The sequence below is a fragment of the Rhododendron vialii genome, chromosome 6a (genome assembly GCF_030253575.1).
Source record: "Rhododendron vialii isolate Sample 1 chromosome 6a, ASM3025357v1".
NCBI classification, from domain to species: Eukaryota; Viridiplantae; Streptophyta; class Magnoliopsida; order Ericales; family Ericaceae; genus Rhododendron; species Rhododendron vialii.
In genome coordinates, this window is record NC_080562.1 from 8,406,804 (window position 1) to 8,427,549 (window position 20,746).

Below are 20,746 nucleotides of genomic sequence, written 5' to 3' on the forward strand. Positions count from 1 at the left end.
TTCAATTATCAAGCGAGCTCTAGAATTTATTTAGCAAACACCTCGAGCGACAAAGCTCCAAGTATCATGTGTGGTAAGTATGCGATGCTCTTACCTACACATGATAAAAGAGGTTAACACATTGGCAATTTGACAAACAAACCCGAACTACACATCGATTTTTGAACCAAATATTTAAATTTTATTGATGAAAAATACAATTTTTACTCGAGCCATGAGATGCTAATCACCTTACGACTCAACTCTAAAAAACTATTCACACATATCTATAAAGATAAGAGCAAGCAAAAATCTACTAAGCATAATGAAATAACAACACTTAAAAAAATTAAATTAAACGATAGATCGGAGTAGCGGCTACAACTTTAATGAAGACAAAAGTAGCAAAAACTAATTAACTAAAGCAGGAAATTAAAATTAAAGTGTTGAAAATGAAGAACAATCAAGAACAATTCAAAAATCAAACAAATCTAGGCTAGATTTAAATTATGCAATACAATCTATGTTTGTACAAAGTGACATCACCCCTTTTATATTCTCTAAGGTAAGCGCACAGAATATTCTCCAAGATGCTCAAAAGATGCCCTTTGAAGCCCTCGGTATCGATTGTGAAGGCCTTACGTTGCTGTGATAAGGGCTCAGTACCGATTGGACAATTTGGGTTCTATCGATGCTGAGCTTGCTTCAAGGATTTCTGTTGATTTGCTCGGTACCGATTGAATAAATTCTTGTCTACCGATGTCGAGATCTTTAAGTCCAGCCCCTTGCTTCTTGATCCTTGACTTGCCCTCCTCGAGTCGACGGGTCACCTTCGGGTCCTTGAATTCTTTGGCTTGGATTCCGATTACTTTGTTCTTGGTCAATTTTGAACTTTGAATATCCGTGACAAGCTTTGAGCTTTGAAATTCCTATTTTTAGACGATTTCTCTGCAAAGCAAAATTAAACTATATTACGAGTAAAAGCAATTGAAAGCTATTAAATTAACGATTAAATTAATTAAAATTAGCTAACTAGCGCACCCTACATTGCATTATCGGATGCTTATCAGTGGTCTGGGACTCTGGGGTCAAATGTTAGCGAGAGAGACAGAGAGATGTGGTTTAAAACTAAAATTTTTGAATCGTGCGCCCGTTTTGCCAAAATTTTGAATTTGGTTTTTCATTATTTGACGAGATTAGATCAACAAATCACGAAGAATAAATCGAACCAAAGTGGTTTTGGGTAAATAGAAAACTTGTAAGTTCGAAATTTAGGCTCCGTTCCGGAAATGGAAATAAGTACTTATTTTTTAAGAAGGCAATTTCAAGCTCAAAAATCATGTGCTTACATAAATAATTTTTCTATCAATATGAATCTTGTTTGATAGATCTCATTGAGATCTTTTATACGGTGTAAAAAAAATTAAAAAATTATTTTTGAATTTAAAAATATAAAATAAGTACTTATTTTTTAAGAAAGTGTTCTAGAACGGAGCCTTAGAAGACAGAGAGAGAGAGAGAGAGAGAGAGAGAACAGAGCAGACACGGACCTAACAGTGAAACTCATAAAGTGGTTGTTGATGGTGGTGGTGGGGCAGCGTCGTTGAGGACTCCGGTATACGGCGGCAATGATTGCTTCGGTAATGTGGGGGTGTGCGTTCAATGGTGGTGGGTGTCGGTGGTGGTGATGAAGATGAGAAACAGAAGATTCTGCGGGAGAGAGAAATATTTGAGTGTGAGAGAGAGAGGGAAGAGAGTGAAATTTCTGGATGGTTTGGGCCCTCAAATTTCAAAATTTCCAATTTTTGAATTTTGAAGTTGATTTCCCCTTTTTCTTTTTATACCGCGAGCCTGCGTTTGTGAAGCTGGGAGAAGGGGCAAGTGGGACCCACCAACTTTCCACGTAGGTTTTTGTTGTCTTCCTTGCACCGTTCTTTGCTAATCTAGCATTTCTGTTTTGGAAATAATACTACTCGCCACGCAACCAATGAACACGCTCCGCGCGTGGCATCTACTCCTGGGAAATCTCCTCATCTTTTGAATCTAGATACGAGCGATTGATATTATCAAGGCGAAGAACAGCCACAGCCACGGCCACAGCCACTAGTTGCGTCCCCTCAAAACTTCACAGAAGAAAACCCAACGGCCAGATGACGACGATGAGGATGATACCGACCCGAACTCCAATCACCGGAGCGCCCATTCCCTCCGCCACCTGCCGCTGTTCCCTCCCCTCCCCGCCGCGTTTAACTCACCTCCACCGCTCCTCCCTTTTCTCCCACCGCGCCACCAGATTTCCCTCGAAAACCAACCCTAACAAATCCGGTAACAAACTCCGCAACCCACTCACCGCCGCCAACGCCGAAGCCACGACCAGCGGAGGAGGTCCGGCCTCTAATTTGTCTCCCCCGCCCCCTTCCACGAGCACCGACGACGCGTCTGTGTCTTTCGTCGGTGAGGAGGGCGTTCCCCTTGAGGGAGTCATTCAGTTGGACAAACCTGATTCTTCTTCTCTTATCACCAAGTGGGGGTATTACTTCATTCCCTGTTGTTTGTACTCATTAAGGCTTCATCAATATGCAGTATAAAAGTTATTTTTTTTGGTAATTGTGATTTGATGTAGTAGTATCTTTTTATGTGGAAGTTTAATGGTGCAATATGTGTTAATGTTTCATTTAGTCCCAGTATATATATTCGTGTATTTGCTGCAAACGAATCGAGCAGCTCGTGGCTCGCCGTTTAGTGATCGAGCTGAGGTCGACACTCAAAAGTTCAGCTCGTTTTTATAGGCTTGCCTCTTTTAAAGAGGCTCGTTAGTAGATTAACCAAGCTCGGCTTGTTAAGGGCTCGGCTCGTTTAGCAATCGAGCTCAAGTTTTAGGCTCATTTAGTAATCGAGCCAAGCCCCAACAATATGAAGATCAGCTAGTTTGCACCCCTATGCAGCGTGCATGCACCACAAAAAAGTAATTTTATTTGGTAATTTCTGCTGTGCATGTGTATCTTCTTTGTTGTCTTTTGCTGTGTTTTATGCATAAATGTTTGTATATGCTTTATAAAAAGTGTTTTTGTTTGGTAATTCTGCTATGATCTAAACGTGGAAGTCAAATGATGCAACACTTGTTTGCATAAATGTTTGTTTCTGCAATGTGGAAGGTTGTTTTTATTTTCTTTGTAACTGTTGTGTTTTTTTATTTTGAATTTGCAGTCGTGTGGCTTTGCTTGCTGGGGGGGATGTGTTGGCGTTACTTATATTTGCTGCGATTGGAAGATTCAGCCATGGGTTCTCTGTTTTCGACACAGAAACATTACGCACAGCTGATCCTTTTATTGCTGGTATATGGTTTTAACTTCATCTTTCTTTGTGTAAATGTGTGTGAGTTGAATTCAGTTTTGTTTATTTGATGTTCAAATACTAATTTTCAAATCTTTGGAGGAGTAATGTTGAAAAAAACTCCTCCAACCCACATATCGAAATGGTATGTCAAAATTGATGAATCTTTCCCTCTCATCAGATATAGTGACTCTACAAACATTAAAAAACTAATTACTTATTTAAATTTGAACATCACTCTTTAAATGGTGGTTTCCTTCATTTAGTAATACTAAATTAATCAAGTTTGAAGTGTGGGTTGGAGTCACAATTTCAAAAGCTACAAATATGAGTCCTCAAAATGCCATGTAGGTCACCAAAAGCTTTATTTTTGGTTAAAAAGTTTTAAGAGTGGCTTGGAGATGCACATCTTCAATCCTTCACCAAACTTAATTTTGATGAAAAAGGGCTGAAAGTGAGCTCCCATCATTCCATTGAACTTGTATGAAACTAAGGGAGAACGGAATCATTCATCTTTGAACATCTTCATCAAATTGACCTGGCCATAATTTTTACTCAAAAGTGTTGAAATTTTATAATAGCAAGGATTGGAGTGAGCTTTCTTTCGTAAAAATAGCTAAAAGAGGTTGGGCGATGTTGTTGGGATTTTATTTGAAAAGATAAGGGTGAAAGAGAGAATTGGAACACACCCTATCAAATCGTGCTTTTGAAATCTTTTTACAGATAAAGGACTAAGGGAGGTAAATTTGAGATAGCTTTAGATGTATAATTCTAATTGTTGTAGAATTTTTGAGTCTCTGCAGGATGGTTTTTGTGCGCTTACTTTCTTGGGGGTTATGGGGAGGATGGACGAGGAGTGAATGGTCAGTCTAAGGCTGTAATTGCTGCGGCCAAGTCATGGTCTTTGGGTATCCCAGTATGTTCATAATCTTTAACTCGGTATTCCTTTTTTTCTTCAATTTTATGTAGTCCTTCTCTTAATATGTTTGTAGTGGAATCAAATGATGCAAGACGTGTTAAATACAATGTTATCATTTCGCATGATGCATGTGTAAAATTATATTTGATGAATTGACCAAGATTCTGTGAATTGACACAACTGAATGAAATAGATCCGTGTAGATTGTAGAATACCACTTTTTGTTGGGATTAACTAATTGTGCCTAGTTGAGTCAAGCTAATTATTTAGTTCATCATTGGTACAATTTGTTTGAGTCTAATCTTTGGAGGGACGTTGCATGTTCAATTGAAATACTAGCATAATCTAGGGCCTTTTTGTAATCTGGTGGCCACCCCTCCTTGCATCCTTGCTCTTGAATGGTTCATTAGCACAAGTTTTGTTCTTGGCTTGCAGATTCTTCAGTACTTAAGTTTCTTTACAAACACTATCCATTTTTCTTGGCCTTGGTTGCACGTGTCGCATGACGAGACCATCTCTCTCTCTCTCTCTGAATGTATGTATGTATTTCGAGTGAAGGCCTTCTGAACACGTGCTTGTATGTAGTTGTTTTTTTTTTTTTTTTTTTTTTTTTTTTTTTTTTTTTTTCTTTTTCTGTTTTTTTTTCTTTTTCTGTTTTTTGCTTGATAGGATGATATCTAGTGGTTCCAAAGTGTATCTGTCGCGGATTTTGTGTCACTGAGTTAAAGAGATTTGCTTTACTTTGAGGACCCTGTTCCTTTGAGACTTAATCTAGTACAGTTTCTGAATGTTTATGGGGTTACAAAAGAAGGATACCAGATTGATGTCCCCGTTCTTTTAATGATATCCCAAACCTAGGAAAACCAGGCTTCAAAGTTGGCATCTGATATGCCCTCTGGCGTGCTAATTTGACAATGGTAATTGTGCTACCGACCATTTACATCTGAGTCAATCAGTGGAATTGCAAAAGAAAATAGCACTACCAACTTTTTTTTTTTTTTTTGATAAGTAAAATAGCACTACTAACTTGCTGAGAAAGGGAGTGGAAAGAAATGGTTGACAAGGAGGATAGAAGTCACTTAGTTTACACTTTATAGTGAGGCAATCTTTTTGAAAATTGGTATATAAAGGAATCAATGTCAAAAGGTGCTTGTTCACTGGAATCTGAAAATTAATAGAACCATTGAAGAGTATTCACAGCGGCACATAGACACAGCATCTGACAAGAGTAGTATGGCCAGGCATATCAAGCAATGGGAATGAATTTGGGAGCATCATCCAGTACTTCATCGATCCTGGCATTTGCATCTTCTGTTCTAAATGTCGGGGTCTCTAGAAGTTCTTATGAACCTCTGGCAACTTTTATTGGTCGGATTCAAATCTGAGTCATAGATTTACAATGATGGTGCACAATCACCTCATCAGAACTCCACTGGAGTTGTCAAAAACTTATTTTCGTCTTAAAATCTATGTTACATGGACTTGGGTGCGAGTATTGGGTGCAGGTGCGAGTCCAAGCGTCGGACCTTCCTAAACTTAATTTTAGGATACGTGGATGTGTCCCCAACTTGGGTACGGGTATGGGGACACGCCTTGAACTTTTGTTTGTATTATATATTGCATAATTTTCTCAGATTATGTACCGTAAACTATGTTTACAAATGGATTTAAACAATAAAGGGTTAAGAAAATTATGTTTTTGCTATTTCCTGTCTATGTGAAATACTCAGAATATCACTTTTCTAGCTAATTTGGTATTCTTTTTCTGGAAGTATCTTAACAATTAGAGGATCCGAGCGTCCAAAAGGATATGGGTGTCGGACACATCGACATGGGTACTTGAGCCAAAATGAAAGATCCATGGAACATAGCTTAAAATTGGTGGTCCCAATGATATCAAAGCATATTTATACCAAAGGCTCCAATTCCACACTAAATAAACTAGATTTCTCTTTCAAGAAATCCACATCAAACATTTCAGTGGTGTTTTTTTCCCCTTAACAATGGAATCACAAAGCTATTTATCTCCCAGTGTAATGAGATCTTTCTAGGTCATTTTGTTTCAAAGGTTCCATGTAGGGCATGTTTTGATTGTTTGGAGCATTGGCACTGTGGTGTGGTGGTTTTGGATAGCAAGATGGATAGATCCGAATGGTCCTCACCTCCTCCCAAGCAAACCTACAAGAGGAACAACTGTTGGTGCCACCCGACTGAAGCCAGCTGAAGACACTCTGATGCCTAAGTTTTTTACTTGGAGGAGAAGAGGAGAGAGTACAGCAGATTTGAGACCTAGAAATAGCTTACCCCCCTAGGTTTTATCCCTGGGGTTTTATAGATGGTTGGTCCTTGCTCTCCGTGTATCTCGTGCCCAGCACAAGTACTTGACGTCACGCGTAACCGTTTCGGTTAGTGATGTAATGACGCCCGGCAGACACATGGCTGGACCCACGTGTGCGGCAGTGAATATACCCCAACTGACATCGGGTTGTTCCATGGGTTGGGTGTCCTTCGGCCCGGCAAGACTCCAACAGGTTCAAACTCTGGGCCTACATGTTGGGCTTATGTGGAAGGGCAGGTCGTCAGCCCACTAATGTTTGGCCCAACAAGCCTTGTGCAGTCTGGGCTGCCCATTCCGGCGGGCCCAAGAGGTGTTCGATCCACCCCACTACAGGCACTCCTCATTGTTCCGTTTTATGTCTCAAGGACATTGTTGTAATACAAGGATCGAAAATCACTAATGGAGTTCATAAAGTTTTGTGAAATCTACCTGTGAAAGCACATCAGCTTCCACTTTCCATATGTGTAGACACATGCACAGTATTCCTCCTAGACCTTTGATACCTCAAATAGTATCGCTGTTTAATTAAAATTAAATGCCACTTTCTCATATTTTCTGTATTTTGGCAGGCCGGAATAGCCATAAGGGCAGTGTCGGTAGGTCATATTCCTCCACCCAATTTTATCCTAGTTACCATGGGAAGTACTGCTTTGTTACTCATTGGGTGGAGAGCACTATTATTCAGCCTTATCCCTAATGATGATAAGAGCAAAAAGAGTGATATGTACAGGCGTGGAAGCCCATTTGAACTCTTTGAGGTATGATCATATTCCTGCTTGACCTGCATTTTGAAACTCGAAGCAGATTGATGTCTTTTCATGGTTATGGACTGTGGATTAGGGCTTAGCATTAGCAAATCTGCAATCATGTCTTGATAATGGCACCTAATATGTTCTAGTAATTTAATATTTGTGCAGCTGCTCACATCGTTAGTACGAAGGTGGTGATGATAATCAGTTCCTTCCTGTTCTACAGTGATGTTATTTTTTGCACACTTCCTTTCCAAGCTACTAGAATCTATACCCGACTACTCGTTGTGTCTACCAGCAACAAATGTAACACCCGAACAGGTGAGGAGAATCTTTGACGTATTCGTCATTTCCTTGGAAGAATGAAAATTTTGTGTTGCTGGAAATTCTTTCACTCATTAAATCCTATATTAGCACTGATATGCTAATGGAAGAGGAACAACTCAAAATGTTTTTTCAATTAGGTGCATTCCTTTTTATGCCCAACTTATTTGCACCCAATTTTCTGAATTCTTCTTGCTATTAAGCTTAATTTATTAGAAAAAAAAAATCCTATTTCATGTGATAAGATGGTGGAATATTTACTTTGTATGGATATTTAGTGCAGTCATTGAGTTAGGTAATTAGGTTAAAGAAAGTTCCCAGCCGTTACCCTTTGTGATTGAGAAGGGTGATGTTTGTGATGGTGAAACTTAATCTAAATCCTCAGCATTTGGATGGATGCGGATGACTGTCTTCACTAGGCATTGCAAAAGAAAATTTTGCCAAAGGTAGAATATACATCCTAAGAGGCAGAAGCCGCAGAACAGTTTTCGAATTAACTTAGTCTCTGCCAACTTTTCACTGAGCATGCCATGTTCACATACTTTGCTCCATTAATCTTTTACAATGACATTCCTTTTCTTAATATGTCATCTGCAATTTATATTATTGAACATTTTCTAGACGACTAAAAATTTTGCAATAGTCAAATTAGTATACAAGTACCAATGGGCTTGTAGCCCAATTGGTAACTCTTGGCTCTCCCTTGTGGGAGACCAGGGTTCGAGCCCCGTTGTGGGCGGTTTGTGGGCTTAGGGCTATGGGTAGCCTCTGAACCCTCTATGGACTAACTCACCAACTTCCCCCGCTAACCCCCGCTGATGTATACAACTTTGGCAAAAAAAAAATAGTATACAAGCGGTAAAGGGTAAATCATTTGATTATGGTTAACCTTGATACTGGGGGCAGATCAGGTTGTGGTTCTAGGCTGACCATGACAGAAGAGAAAGCATGTTGAAAGTTGCATTAGGCACTTGTTTGTCCGATTACTGTAACTGTTGAGAATATCTTGTAGGCAGCACTTGCAGTGCATTAATAAATTTGTTCGATGCGCGGATGTGGAGTGGTTGAGGTTCAATGTGAAATTTTGTGCCGTGATATATATAAACTCATTCCTTTATTTGCGTAGTATTTCTGAATGCAAGTAGTGATGGAATTTGTCTTGGTTCTAAGTTGCGGACCATTTGTCAGAACTTCTCATCCGAGATCCTTGTTGAGTGTCGGATATGTTTAGTTACTTATGTCTGCCCCGATTAGGCTTTTGTTTGCATTGTTAAAGATTGGGTTGCTGTAAACGTTTGCAATACTGCTTTTTTCCTCTATTTTTACGTGATCATCCACTCATATGTTATCTGGAAGTACTTTCTAAAACAACAAATATTTTCTGGTCTCCGTTTTCTCTAGCACTTGAGCTACCCCTTTGGAGTCGACCGGTTTTCGTTCCACTATCAGGCAAATTCACTTGCTCAAAAAGCATACAAATTCTGGAGTATATGGGGTGTTTGAATTGCATTTTTACAGGGTGATTGTTTGGTTTTGGATTTATCCATTTCATGCGTTAAGCTTCGTTGCATACTTTTTTTATAACCAAATGTTCGGGTCTGTTTGCGTGCACCTCGACTAATTCCTGGGTCCTGAAGTTAACGACTGAGCAAACATTCCAGTGGCACTTAGGTTTGGAATGTTTGGCCTTTGTAGGTTTCGTTGCATAGTTGAGAAGGATTGGATCTCTATAAGGCGGGGTAATGAAATCTTTTAGGTTGCATAGTTGGGAAGGATTGGATCTCTATAAGGCGGGGTAATGAAATCTTTTAGGTTGAGGCTACAGATTCCTTAAATGATCCAAGTTGCCAACAATTATTGTTCTTTTGTGAAGGGAAACGTGTCAATTATGGAACTTGAGAATAATATATAATGAGTCAATAATGGGACTGGTTCTGTTCAAAAAAAATAATGGGACTGGTTTGATTTCTCTGTCGCCCACGGAAGAGTACAATTTGAATGCAGTTTTAGCAAAATATCTATGCATCTTTCACCGTTATTGATACTATTTTTTTTTCACATTAATCACTAGCAACCTATAACTGTGGGTGGCATTTTCCTTTTCCTATTGCCAGCCGTCCTATCTCTCTCGAAACCCTACCTGTTACAAGTGTTTTTCTTCTCCCTTCCCCTCTCCTCCTAGGGTTTCATCCCCTCATAAGGCCGTGGGAGGGGAAATTCTAAACCTCTTTTATGTTTTAGTAGTATTTGTTTTGGCTTTCTCCTGTCCCTTCATGTCAATGACTTATCATCTTGCTTGTGGGACATATGTCTCGCGTTTTTAGAGAATAGTTAGTTTTGTCTACTGATCGGGTCTTTCAGACGATGTTAATTGTTTGACAATGACATCCGTTACAATAACATCCGTACCAACAGTGCGCCAACCCTTTTAGAAAATTGATTTTGGCATCCCACTTTTAGCCATTGGTACTTTAATTTTTGTCTTTTTCTTATTTGAAATTTCAATATGCTACCTTCTATGTGTGAGAAAGTGGATGAACACTAACAAAATAAAGGGTAATATGGTAATTTAATATAGGATAAAGATAAAAAGTGGAGGGTCAATAGTTAAACGTGGAGTGCCAAAATTACTTTCCATAATTTAATTGTGTAAGAGACAAATTGAGATGTGGGTCCCACTTGTGGTCCTTCCAGTTGGGAAATCATAAACCTTGATTAATTTCTGATGGGATCAAATCCAAGTTTGACTTTTATGGTGCTTGATCCGATGATAGTGTATCTGATCGAGTATCATTGATCGTTGATTTGTGTCTTTCAATTTGTTCTTCGCGTTGGTTCAATATTTTAGAAATAACTAATTCATCACGACAGATTATCGATTTAAGATGAGTTCATGATATATTTTTGTCAAAATACCACTTGTTTTTATTAACGTACCAAAAAAAATCATTTAGTCCATCAATTTAAATGAAATGAGTTATCTTAAATGGTGAGTAGGTTTTTTTTTTTTTTGACTAAATATCGAAAATACAGTTTAGTCAATAGCTTGAACTCTTCTTTAGTAGTAGTATTAGTTTTTGTGGTGCATTAATTAAGGCACTGCTGGTGGTAATATTCTTCTGTGGAAGACACAATTTTAAAAAGTGCATTTGTAAAAAGTGGGTTGCGAAAATTGTTTCACCTATTAGATCCAAAAGTAATTTCATTTGGTGAAATGTTTCTTCTTTTTTTTTTTTGATGAGTAGATTTGGTGAAATGTTCTCCCAAAGAAGAGCAAACATGGTGAAAACCCAGTTCAGGACTAATAACACTCTTTTTAAGCACAGAACCCCAAATTTTCTATTTGAAGAAGTTTGGCTGGGTTTCTTTTTCACCATATCCCTGCCAGTGCCAGCCAAGTGAAGACATGTTTGCTCTGAAGAATCCCATTCCCCCTTGCAGGCTTGCACGTATAGGAAAAGTGGTCTCACTGGCTCTTATAGTATCTATTTTCAGTTGTTGAAGGAAAAGAGCAAAGGAATTAAATTGCAAGGTTCAGGCCACCGGACCAGGACCATTAGACATTGAAGGCATGAGTCTTGTATACATGTGGTGTGGGGGAGCAAAGAGCAATGCTACTGGTACAGCAGAAGTGGGCACAGACAGTACGTACAACGCGTGTTTGGGCCCGTCTAACAAAAATAATTGGAGCCGCTCATTTTGTTCAATATATTTTGCTTAAGGTCTCCGTAAAAAATCAGCTCTGTCCGATATCGATAAAAGCGTTTACGAAGCATCCAAAATTGCTTATGAAAATTTCTAAAGCGATTTTTGACGGTTCGTAAACGCCCTTATCTATGTCGGATGGGGCTGATTTTTTACGGAGACCTTAAGCAAAATATATTGAACAAAATGAGCGGTTTCGATTATTTTTATTGGACCCGAAATGGGCCCAAATGCACGCTGTACGCACTGCCTGTGTCACTTCTGCTGTACCAGCAACATTTCTGGAGAGCAAATCCATTACCCAACTACTCCACTTTCTTTGAATTCTTCCAACCACATCCAGATGCTTTTTGAAAATCTCTCACTGTGCTGAGTGTTTTTATTTAATATCCGGATGTCTGGGCCGGCTTGCGCGCATTTCGACTAATTTTGGGGTCCTACACACCCAAGGGTTGCCCCAGTGGTTCGGGCGAATGCTTAGGCTTTGGGAGTATTCCTGAAGAGATTTGGAGTTCGATTCTCCACAGGATGAGTACCCTGAAGTAAGTGGGAGTCTGTGACTGATGTGGCTGCACTAGTTCCTCGGAGGTTTGAGTTGCACAATTGGGTCTATTTAATGACCTGGTTGTATGACTATTTCCCTGTTACCAAAAAAAATTAAAAAATTTGGAATTCTAAAATTGACGATCGAACAAACCTCCAGAGATCCCAAGATGTTTGGAACGTATTACTTTCCTGGTTCAAACCTTGCGACCTCTTGGGGGAGCCCTTGGGTTTTGTCTTGTTGAATGTTCTCCCGAGGTAGTGGTGAACTCAGGGCTTTCATGAATTTGTCAAGATTTGTTTGAAAGTCAAATGCTTAAGGTGAGATTATTACTTATTTAGGGGGTAAATGCCATGGTAATATTTTTAAAACTCTACATGAACCGAAATACTATTTCTCCAAATATACACCAAAATTTATTAAGAGTAGTTCACTAATTGGTCAAACTTGGGAAGGTTAAGGTTGTGGTTTCTAGGGGTGTTACAAAAATTGACGGATCGAAAAAATTCGAAAAAATCGACTGTGGTTCGGTTTTCGATCGGGGTGACGGCGGAATTTTTCCGGACCGAACCAAATTGAAATCGGATCGGTCTCAATTTCCCTGAATTTTTGCTGGACCGAATGACTATATATTATATATATATTTATATATTTTACATATATATACTTTAAATTAAATGGAAATTTTATATTTTGGGCGAACCGAAATCCCCGACCGGACCCCACCCCGCCCCGAACCGAACTAAACTCAACTCTGGTCGGAATCGGTCTTCGAAAATTTCATCTCGAACTGAACTGAACCGAACCGAACCGAACCAAAATCACCATTGGTTTCCACCTGCCCCGGCCATCTTGTATCTAGGACTGAGGATAAAAACGAACTTTGTTGCCGCTTAATTCTGATAAAGAAAAATCGGATAAAGTTAATTCGACCCAAAAGCCGAAGTTGTAAAACCAAAATTAAGAGCAAATGATTGCCAGGTGACTGTGAATCTATGATACATAGATTTGGTGCAAACAAAAAACGGTCTTGCTAATAGCCAGTCTATTGGGCTGACGATAAGCACACTAGAATACAAAAAAAAATACGTATTTTTTGTACTTTTTATATTCTTTAAATACACATTTACATATTCATTATTGTTTGCCCATTAAACTGATTTTAAAATTTTCCAATAAAAAATGCACCACAGATACTTGCATCTATTGACCCTATTTCCAACGAAAACCCTAAACGAAAGTTGACTTTGAGAAGTTGCAACACACCTCGTGGAAGAGAGAATCTAAGGTGATTGCGACCACATAATTAGGCTAGCTTCTTGCCATTAGGGTACCCCTCCTACAATATATAGGACAATGATTTTCACACCGCTCTTTATATATATATATTTTCACACCGCTCTTTATATATATATACACACACTTAGGATCTAATGAGGGATCCCGCACGGTCTTACCGTGCGGGACTCCCTTTTTCCGATCAAATTGCAACGGTCCGAGCCGCTCAAAGTGTGCAGAACGTGATTTTAAAGGTATCCGCGAGAAATCAGCAAAAAAAATTATCGGGAAGGGCTTGATCCGAGTAGTTTTTTACTGAACCGTTCAATAAAAAACTATTCGGATCAAGCCCTTCCCGATCATTTTTTTTGCTGATTTCTCGCGATTACCCTTAAAATCACGTTCTGATCACTTTGAGCGGCTCGGATCGTCGCAATTCGATCGGAAAAAGGAGAGTCCCGCACGGTAAGGCCGTGCGGGATCCCTTAAGAGATCTGGACTGATATATATATATATATATATATATATATATATATATATATATATATATATATATATATATATATATATACACAAATTATCAAGTAAGGGATCCCTCACTTTTTTAAAATGCGGGACTTTCATTTCCCGATCAAATTTTGAAAATCCGAACCGTTCAATGTGTGCAGAACGTGATTTTAAGGGTCCCCGCGAGAAATCAGCAAAAAAAATGACCGGGAAGGGCTTCATCCGAGCAGTTTTTTTTGAACCGTTCAATGAAAACTGCTCGGATGAAGCCCTTCCCGGTCATTTTTTTTGCTGATTTCTCGCGAGGACCCTTAAAATCACGTTCTGATCACTTTGAGCGGCTCGGATCATCGAAATTCAATCGGGAAGGAAAGTCCCGCATTTAAAAAAAATAAGGAATTCCTCACCGGAACCTGACTGTATATATATATATATATATATATATAAATAAACACACTCTGCTTTTTGTCTTCTAACTCATGCAAATATTACTCATTTGACTGTTTTCTCTTCAAAGCCATATGGGACAACCTATCCCGCAAACTACCCTCTACCGCTACTACCAAACATACGTGCTCTCTCCTGTTTATACCTCCACCATACACACGCTTTGCTACAGGAACCGACACCACCTAGCTACCTTAACCAAACATTATACAATCGTTTGCTACCTATGCCTGCTCGACCCTTTAAAAAATTTCTTCCACCCATACTTTCTCCATCAAAAAGTATGGACGGAAGAAGTAATTTCCTCCATCAAGAAAAAAAAAAAAAAATCAAATTTCTCCCTTTTTTTTATTTTCAAAAAAAAGAAGGCAAGCAGAGAGGCGTGAGAAGCTTTATGGAAAGGGAAACATGAAACAAAAAAGGGGATGTGTTGGGGGTAGAAGTGGACACAGCTAGCCCTTTAACAGCTGTTGTCTCTCTCTCTCTCTCTCTCTCTCTCTCTCTCATCAGAGAAACGTCTCTACTCTACATGCATGGTGATATCACATACTAATCCACTGTCTTTTTGCTTTTGGCCCCCCATCCTTTATTGCCCCCTATTTGCAGTGATCTCCCTTAGATTTTGTTTTGGATTTTCTTCTTGTCTCTCTCTCTCCCTCTCTCTCTCTCTCTCTCTCACGTGAACCCTCCATTACTCGTCCTTTTTCCCCCTCTGAAGGTTAACGTGTCTAGATCAGCTTACATGCACTTCGATTACATTCACACCGCGACTTGGAGATTTACAAGCAATTGTTTACTTACAAGCTAGCCCCAAAAGTCGAATCCTGATGAATCATGCTTATGTACGATTTTAAATTGAACAACAGGCAACAGTCCATTTTATTTTGGCAGTTGAAAATTATTTTCAATGGTTTAAATTCGTTAAAGGAAATTCTTTTTTTAGCTGGGACCGGGAAAAATCTTTTTAATCTGAACTATTAATTATCAGGATAGATGATCGAGATTTTAACTGCAGAGATTTTGCTACTGTACAACTGCTGAGAAGTCGGATTCTTTATCGAACTTATTTTTTTCTCTTCTCTCGTTGAAGGGTTCTTTCTCTTTAGATTAGATTTTTAACTTGTGTTTTGGTCTGTTCATTACATTTGTTCTCCTCTTTAATTATCTGTCTGTGGACTGGGCCTGACCAGGTTGGACAGCATAAGCCAAACTGGACCAGACAGTACGGATTTAAGGCTTCGCTACCAGGCCAGAACGTACATTAATTGCAAAGGACATTTTAATTTTGTTACAGTATCTTTATTGTTTTTTTTTTTTTTTTTTTTGTAATTACTGAGAAAAAGTTGGCGGTAAAAAAACAAAAATGACAAAGTCATTTTTTAATCTTTTTGTAGGAGTAGTCTTTTTGGTAAAAAATCTTTTTGTAGTAGTCTTTTTGGTAAAAAATCTACAGTTGATTCAATGGTGCCAAAGTCATTTTTACCTTTCCTCGTCATAGCCATTTGATTACTTGCAATAGTTTTTTTTTTTGTGTGTGTGTGCGCCTTCAATTTTGTACTTTCCGTCCGGACGGGAATTGCTGATTACAAAGTCTGGTCGGCGATTGTTTTCGTCCGAACGTTCAGACAAGGAGAGAAAGGCAGTTTATGCAAGTATTTTCAGAATTAAAACCTTATTTTGTGTTTCCCAATAAATAAGAAACATAGGGGATTTTAGGGTTTCATTCTTTTGGCCATTCTTGGATGTTATGGCCACCCTCAGGAGTTGGATCCGGGGATGCTGCATGTCTTGCATCCCCGTGTTGTGCGGCTGTAGTGCACTACAGCAACTGTCGATCTTATCAATCAATGCGCGCTACTCTTCCATAGAAGAGTTTATTTTAATTTCGGATCCATTAAGAACACTTTTGGACGGTTAATTAGGATGGTGCCCTACCCCCTACATGCTGCACTACACGCGGATGCACTACAGCACCTCCGGATCCGAGTTGGTTACAGATATTGTTGGTTATTTGTAATCTCTTTCATTTACAGTGAATCTCTCGTCCGTGGAATACGTTCTTGCTTTGTGTTTAAGCGAAGCCACGTAAATCTTTGTGTTTTGGTGTGGTTTGCTTTGATTGTTTGTTCTTAATTCTATTTTGTGTTTGCCATAGCAAATGTTGAGGTGACAACAATTGCTGATTGGATATGGTAGATTATCGTTGGAGGGCTTATTATGGAGATTCTCTTACAGTTTCTCCCACAAACAAATTAGATTCAAACCGGGAAAAAGAAAAAAAGAAAGCTTTAAAGCTTTCTCAAGTCTCAACACTCGGTAGTTAGAAATTATAGGGATTCCGGCTAATCTTTGTTATCTTCTTCAAAGATTAATAACAAAATAATAAACTATAGGGATTCAGAGGACGATAAGTTGCGAGAAAATTACCACATCCGTGGAACCCAAAAGAAAATTTTAAGTAATTCTTTTTATCATAACCTAAAAGAAATGGCATTAAAAACACAAATAAAATCTTAAAAAAATGATCTTTCTAAATATTCCAAATGCATGAAACTATAGTGTGAAGGCCTTTTGAGGTATCTAATATGAAGCAAAGCAAAATTTCAATTTCCTTCATGAAAAGTGCTCTTTTAAATCCTACAGAGGCACAACGTTCTTGTAAACTAAGTTTCTTGTACATTCTACCTTTCTGATCTTGAAACAAATTTCGGCCGCACGATAGTATCTATTAGCTCCTACATGGATATATAAATATCAACTCTAGAAAAAGACAGAACTCTAGAAAAAGACAGAGACTAAGGCTCCGTTTATTTCAATGTAAAATATTTTCCATGTAAAATATTTTTTTAGAAAATAAACTTTGTACTTTTATTTTTCGATGTTTAGTTGGCACTTAAAAATATTTTCAGAAATCAACAAAACAGTGTGGGGGGGGGGGGGGGGGCCTAAACGATGGAGAGATATGAAAATATTGGAATTGAATGTGAGTTATGACTGACGATTGAGAAAACTGAGGAGTGAGAATTGCATTAGAAGGCATCGGGTTCATTTCGAAAAATAACTTACAGAAAATTTAAAAGTAAGTCATTTTCATTCAATTGATGAAAAATATTTTACATGTAAAATATTACCAAACACTGAAAAATAGGAAAAACATTTTACGCCCAAACAAACGGAACCTAAATCCTAATTTTTGGCCATATCGTGAAATAAAGTTTCACTTTCATCCATTTAATTCTCACACACCATTTCTTTCCCACCAAAAGGCTGGTGAAATAAAGAGTACTACTATTTGCACCGACGGTTTCCGTAGGGAAACCGTACCGACGGCCACCAGACGGCCGATCTGAGCCGTCCAAAAATTTAAAAAAAAAAAAACGAGGAGGCGCACGCGGGAATCAACGGCATCCGAGTTGTGTAAGGTGCTTGATCCGAGCACCATTTTTTCGTGTATATATGTATATTTCCCGTGAATATACAATATATACACGAAAAAATGGTGCTCGGATCAAGCACCTTACACAACTCGAATGCCGTTGATTCCCGTGTTGGCCCCCTCGTTTTTTTTTTTTAAATTTTTGGACGGCTCGGATCGGCCGTCCGGTGGCCGGAGACAGCCACGCGTGGCCGTCGGTACGGTTTCCCTACGGAAACCGTCGGTGCAGATATCTTTTCCGTGAAATAAAAGAGTGAAAGTGAGATAAGAGTTTGTCCGGAAATTCCTTGACCAAGAGCCATGCATATCATGCAGTCTTTGGTGCCAAAAAAACCCCTCACAGTGCGCGCTCTCTCTCTCTCTCTCGGGCTGGTGGATTCACTCATCATTACCATATAATCAAAAACAAGCTCCCACCACTCCCACATGCACACTCAAGTACTCAATAGCCATAGTTGTAGTGCTTTTGCTTTCCCTCCCAAACTGGAAGTCCTCTCATGATTCAGACCAAATCATTTGCATTTGAAAATCTGTCTCCATGAAGAAGGCCTTTCATGCATATCTCCACCCATGCAAACACACTCACAGGCCAAATTAAAGAAACAAACGAGTTTTATTTATAACTCAAATGTCCGGGCTAGTTTACGTTCATCTTGACAAATTTTGGAGGATCAATCACGCCGCCAATTTGTAGGGATCCCAATTAAAGCCATAGCAAAATTCTGTACGAACTACTCTATTATGTTGTAAAGAAACAGATACTCCAATATATGATTATATAAATATAAACATACATGGGTTACCTCCCCTCCATGCTTAATCCTCCAAGCTACTCCAAATAAACTCTTGATTTTTTTTCTCTCATTTCGGTCGACCCACAGTAATAATTCGAACTGTTCAGCTTGTAGGCTTTCGAAAAAAATATGATGTAAAAGATTGTATTTGACCAGAATGTAATCTCAAACCCAAACACAAACACAAAGCCCACAGCTGCAAACCAAAACCAAACCTAATATAGAAAATCCAGAAAGAAAGAAAAAATGAAGGGCCAAAAAACAACCCCACCAAAACCTAACAAAACCCGCAAACACCCACAAAGGATCACGGAGCAGGAATCGCAAGAAACAAAAGAACTAAAAAAACCCTAGCTAGGACATTAAACATAGGACAGAGACAGGAACCTAGAACTCCAACGAAAGAGAAAAATCATCCTCCCATGTATATAGTGGGGGGAAAATTCCAATGAGCCTGACCTTTGATTACACAACCCAACGACCATCACTACGAAAGGCACACTAAATCAAAGAACTGAACAACGTGGACATAGATTACCTACATAAATATCCCATTATCAGCAGTATTGATTAGGATTGCTGTAATGTTGGTGAGATGTCTAAATGGGTTTCATAACTCCAAATAATCCTGTGTTGAAGTGAGATTATATTGATGATAAAGAGTATTACTTTTTAAAAAAACTGCAAACTGCACTAGTAAAAACATGGCATGGGTGTGGTGACGAATCCAGAAATTTCATTCATAGGGAGAGCTTATGAGTCATGTTGTCGAAAATATTTATCGAGCAAAAAGGCCAACTTTGTTGTCAATTTAGTTCCATGGTACTTCAGATGACTCATATGGGTGCCAAAATACCATTACAGATAGCACAAGATTGGTGTCAGTTCATTAATACATATATCTTGAGATAAATGTAAACATTATTTTTTGAACGGCGAAAAAAGATGCTTTTATTACTCTTTGAAGAAGATACAAAGATCAAGATGTAAAGGAGCAAGTCACAACGAATGGAAGTAAGTCCAAAATGGTCAGCATCCGACGACCAAACGACAATCATATGTCACTCCTAATCTAACGGTCAGTTTAGCAGCGGTGTAAGATAGAGAGGTACGAAACTAATCTTTATTCTTTAGAATACCTTCCAAATAAATATATTACTAAACAAGCCCTAAGACATTCTCTTGCAAAAACCATGTGGCCAAACATGATGTTTATAGAGAGGGACATTGTTGTATATGCATAACCTGTTTATTAGCATTCCAAAGGTCGTTATGGGATGGGAAATAAAAGTGAACAATTTTTTAAGAGAAAGCCTTTTTTTTTGGGGGACCTTTACTCATCATTCCTGGAATATTTCATGCAATATCACATACCCCACCAAGCACTTTTTGTCTGGAAGCAGGTGTTGACTGCAAACTTCTTTTTGGGAAGAATAGAAAGAATTTTGTCATTTTAGTTTACTTTTTTTTTTTGCTTTTCAAAATTTTCTCAAACTTTTAGAAGCGCGTGTTCCGCCGAAATCGGTTTTGTCTTTTCTCGTCAAAGTTTCTTTTATGATAATTAGATATTCGGGCTAGCTTTATGTATTAATTTGAGAATTCCGAATTTGATGACCATATAAACATCCAATAACCCTGAGAGAGAGAGAGAGAGAGAGAGAGAGAGAAGAGTCACCAAACATTTTCAAAATGTCTCAAAACTGATTTTTTCCAGAGATTTTAAAGTTGTTTTACCCATATACAGGAGGAAGAAGCTGTACAAAAAGTATTTGAGTCCAATTTCTAGAGCTAAATAATTCATGTGAATTGCAAAAATTGTGAAACTATGGAAGTGCATGTATGGTATCTTTTGTCACTTCTGTTAGGGAATAATGTCTCTCACACCACACCATCATTTATAGGGGATGCACCTATGTTGGCATTGAAACTAAGGTCCTGCCACGTCTGAGTGTTGTTTGCGGTATGTTTAGCCTTAATAAAAGGCTATGAGAAATTTGAGAATTGGAACATAGGCTTTGTCCAGCCAATCCCGAGATTCCACCGCTTCATCCCCTAATGGAGGGGTGGCGCGTGTAACTCACCCATTGAGTGGGACAAAGATTTTTGCATCTCTAGATTCCCGGATGTTGTTAATTTGTTTGTTTCTACATTTTTCATTATTTTAAGGAAAGTCATTAGCTGATGCTATGCTATAAGAGCATCTAGAGTAGACTAATCAAAAGTTATCACATTACCTTTTGATTATCTATTTAAAGGGTGTTAAAATAAGCAATGTAGATGTCCACAGTGGCATAATCAATATTGAATAATCAAAATTTGTCACATCATATTTTCAACCTGTGAAAATCTAAAAATTGTTACCATATAAAATAGTTTTTTAAAAATAGTTTTCA

The 20,746-nt window shown here is 38.4% G+C and overlaps 1 protein-coding gene across 1 annotated transcript; it reads left to right on the forward strand.

Moving 5' to 3' along the window:
• Positions 1–1,927: 1,927 nt before the first annotated feature.
• LOC131329418 (uncharacterized) lies at positions 1,928–7,704 on the forward strand. Its single transcript, XM_058362518.1, has 5 exons — positions 1,928–2,509; positions 3,187–3,314; positions 4,116–4,228; positions 7,139–7,327; positions 7,487–7,704. Exons 1-5 carry the CDS (start codon positions 2,130–2,132, stop codon positions 7,514–7,516), a joined length of 840 nt encoding a protein of 279 aa, XP_058218501.1. The 5' UTR covers positions 1,928–2,129; the 3' UTR covers positions 7,517–7,704.
• Positions 7,705–20,746: the final 13,042 nt, after the last annotated feature.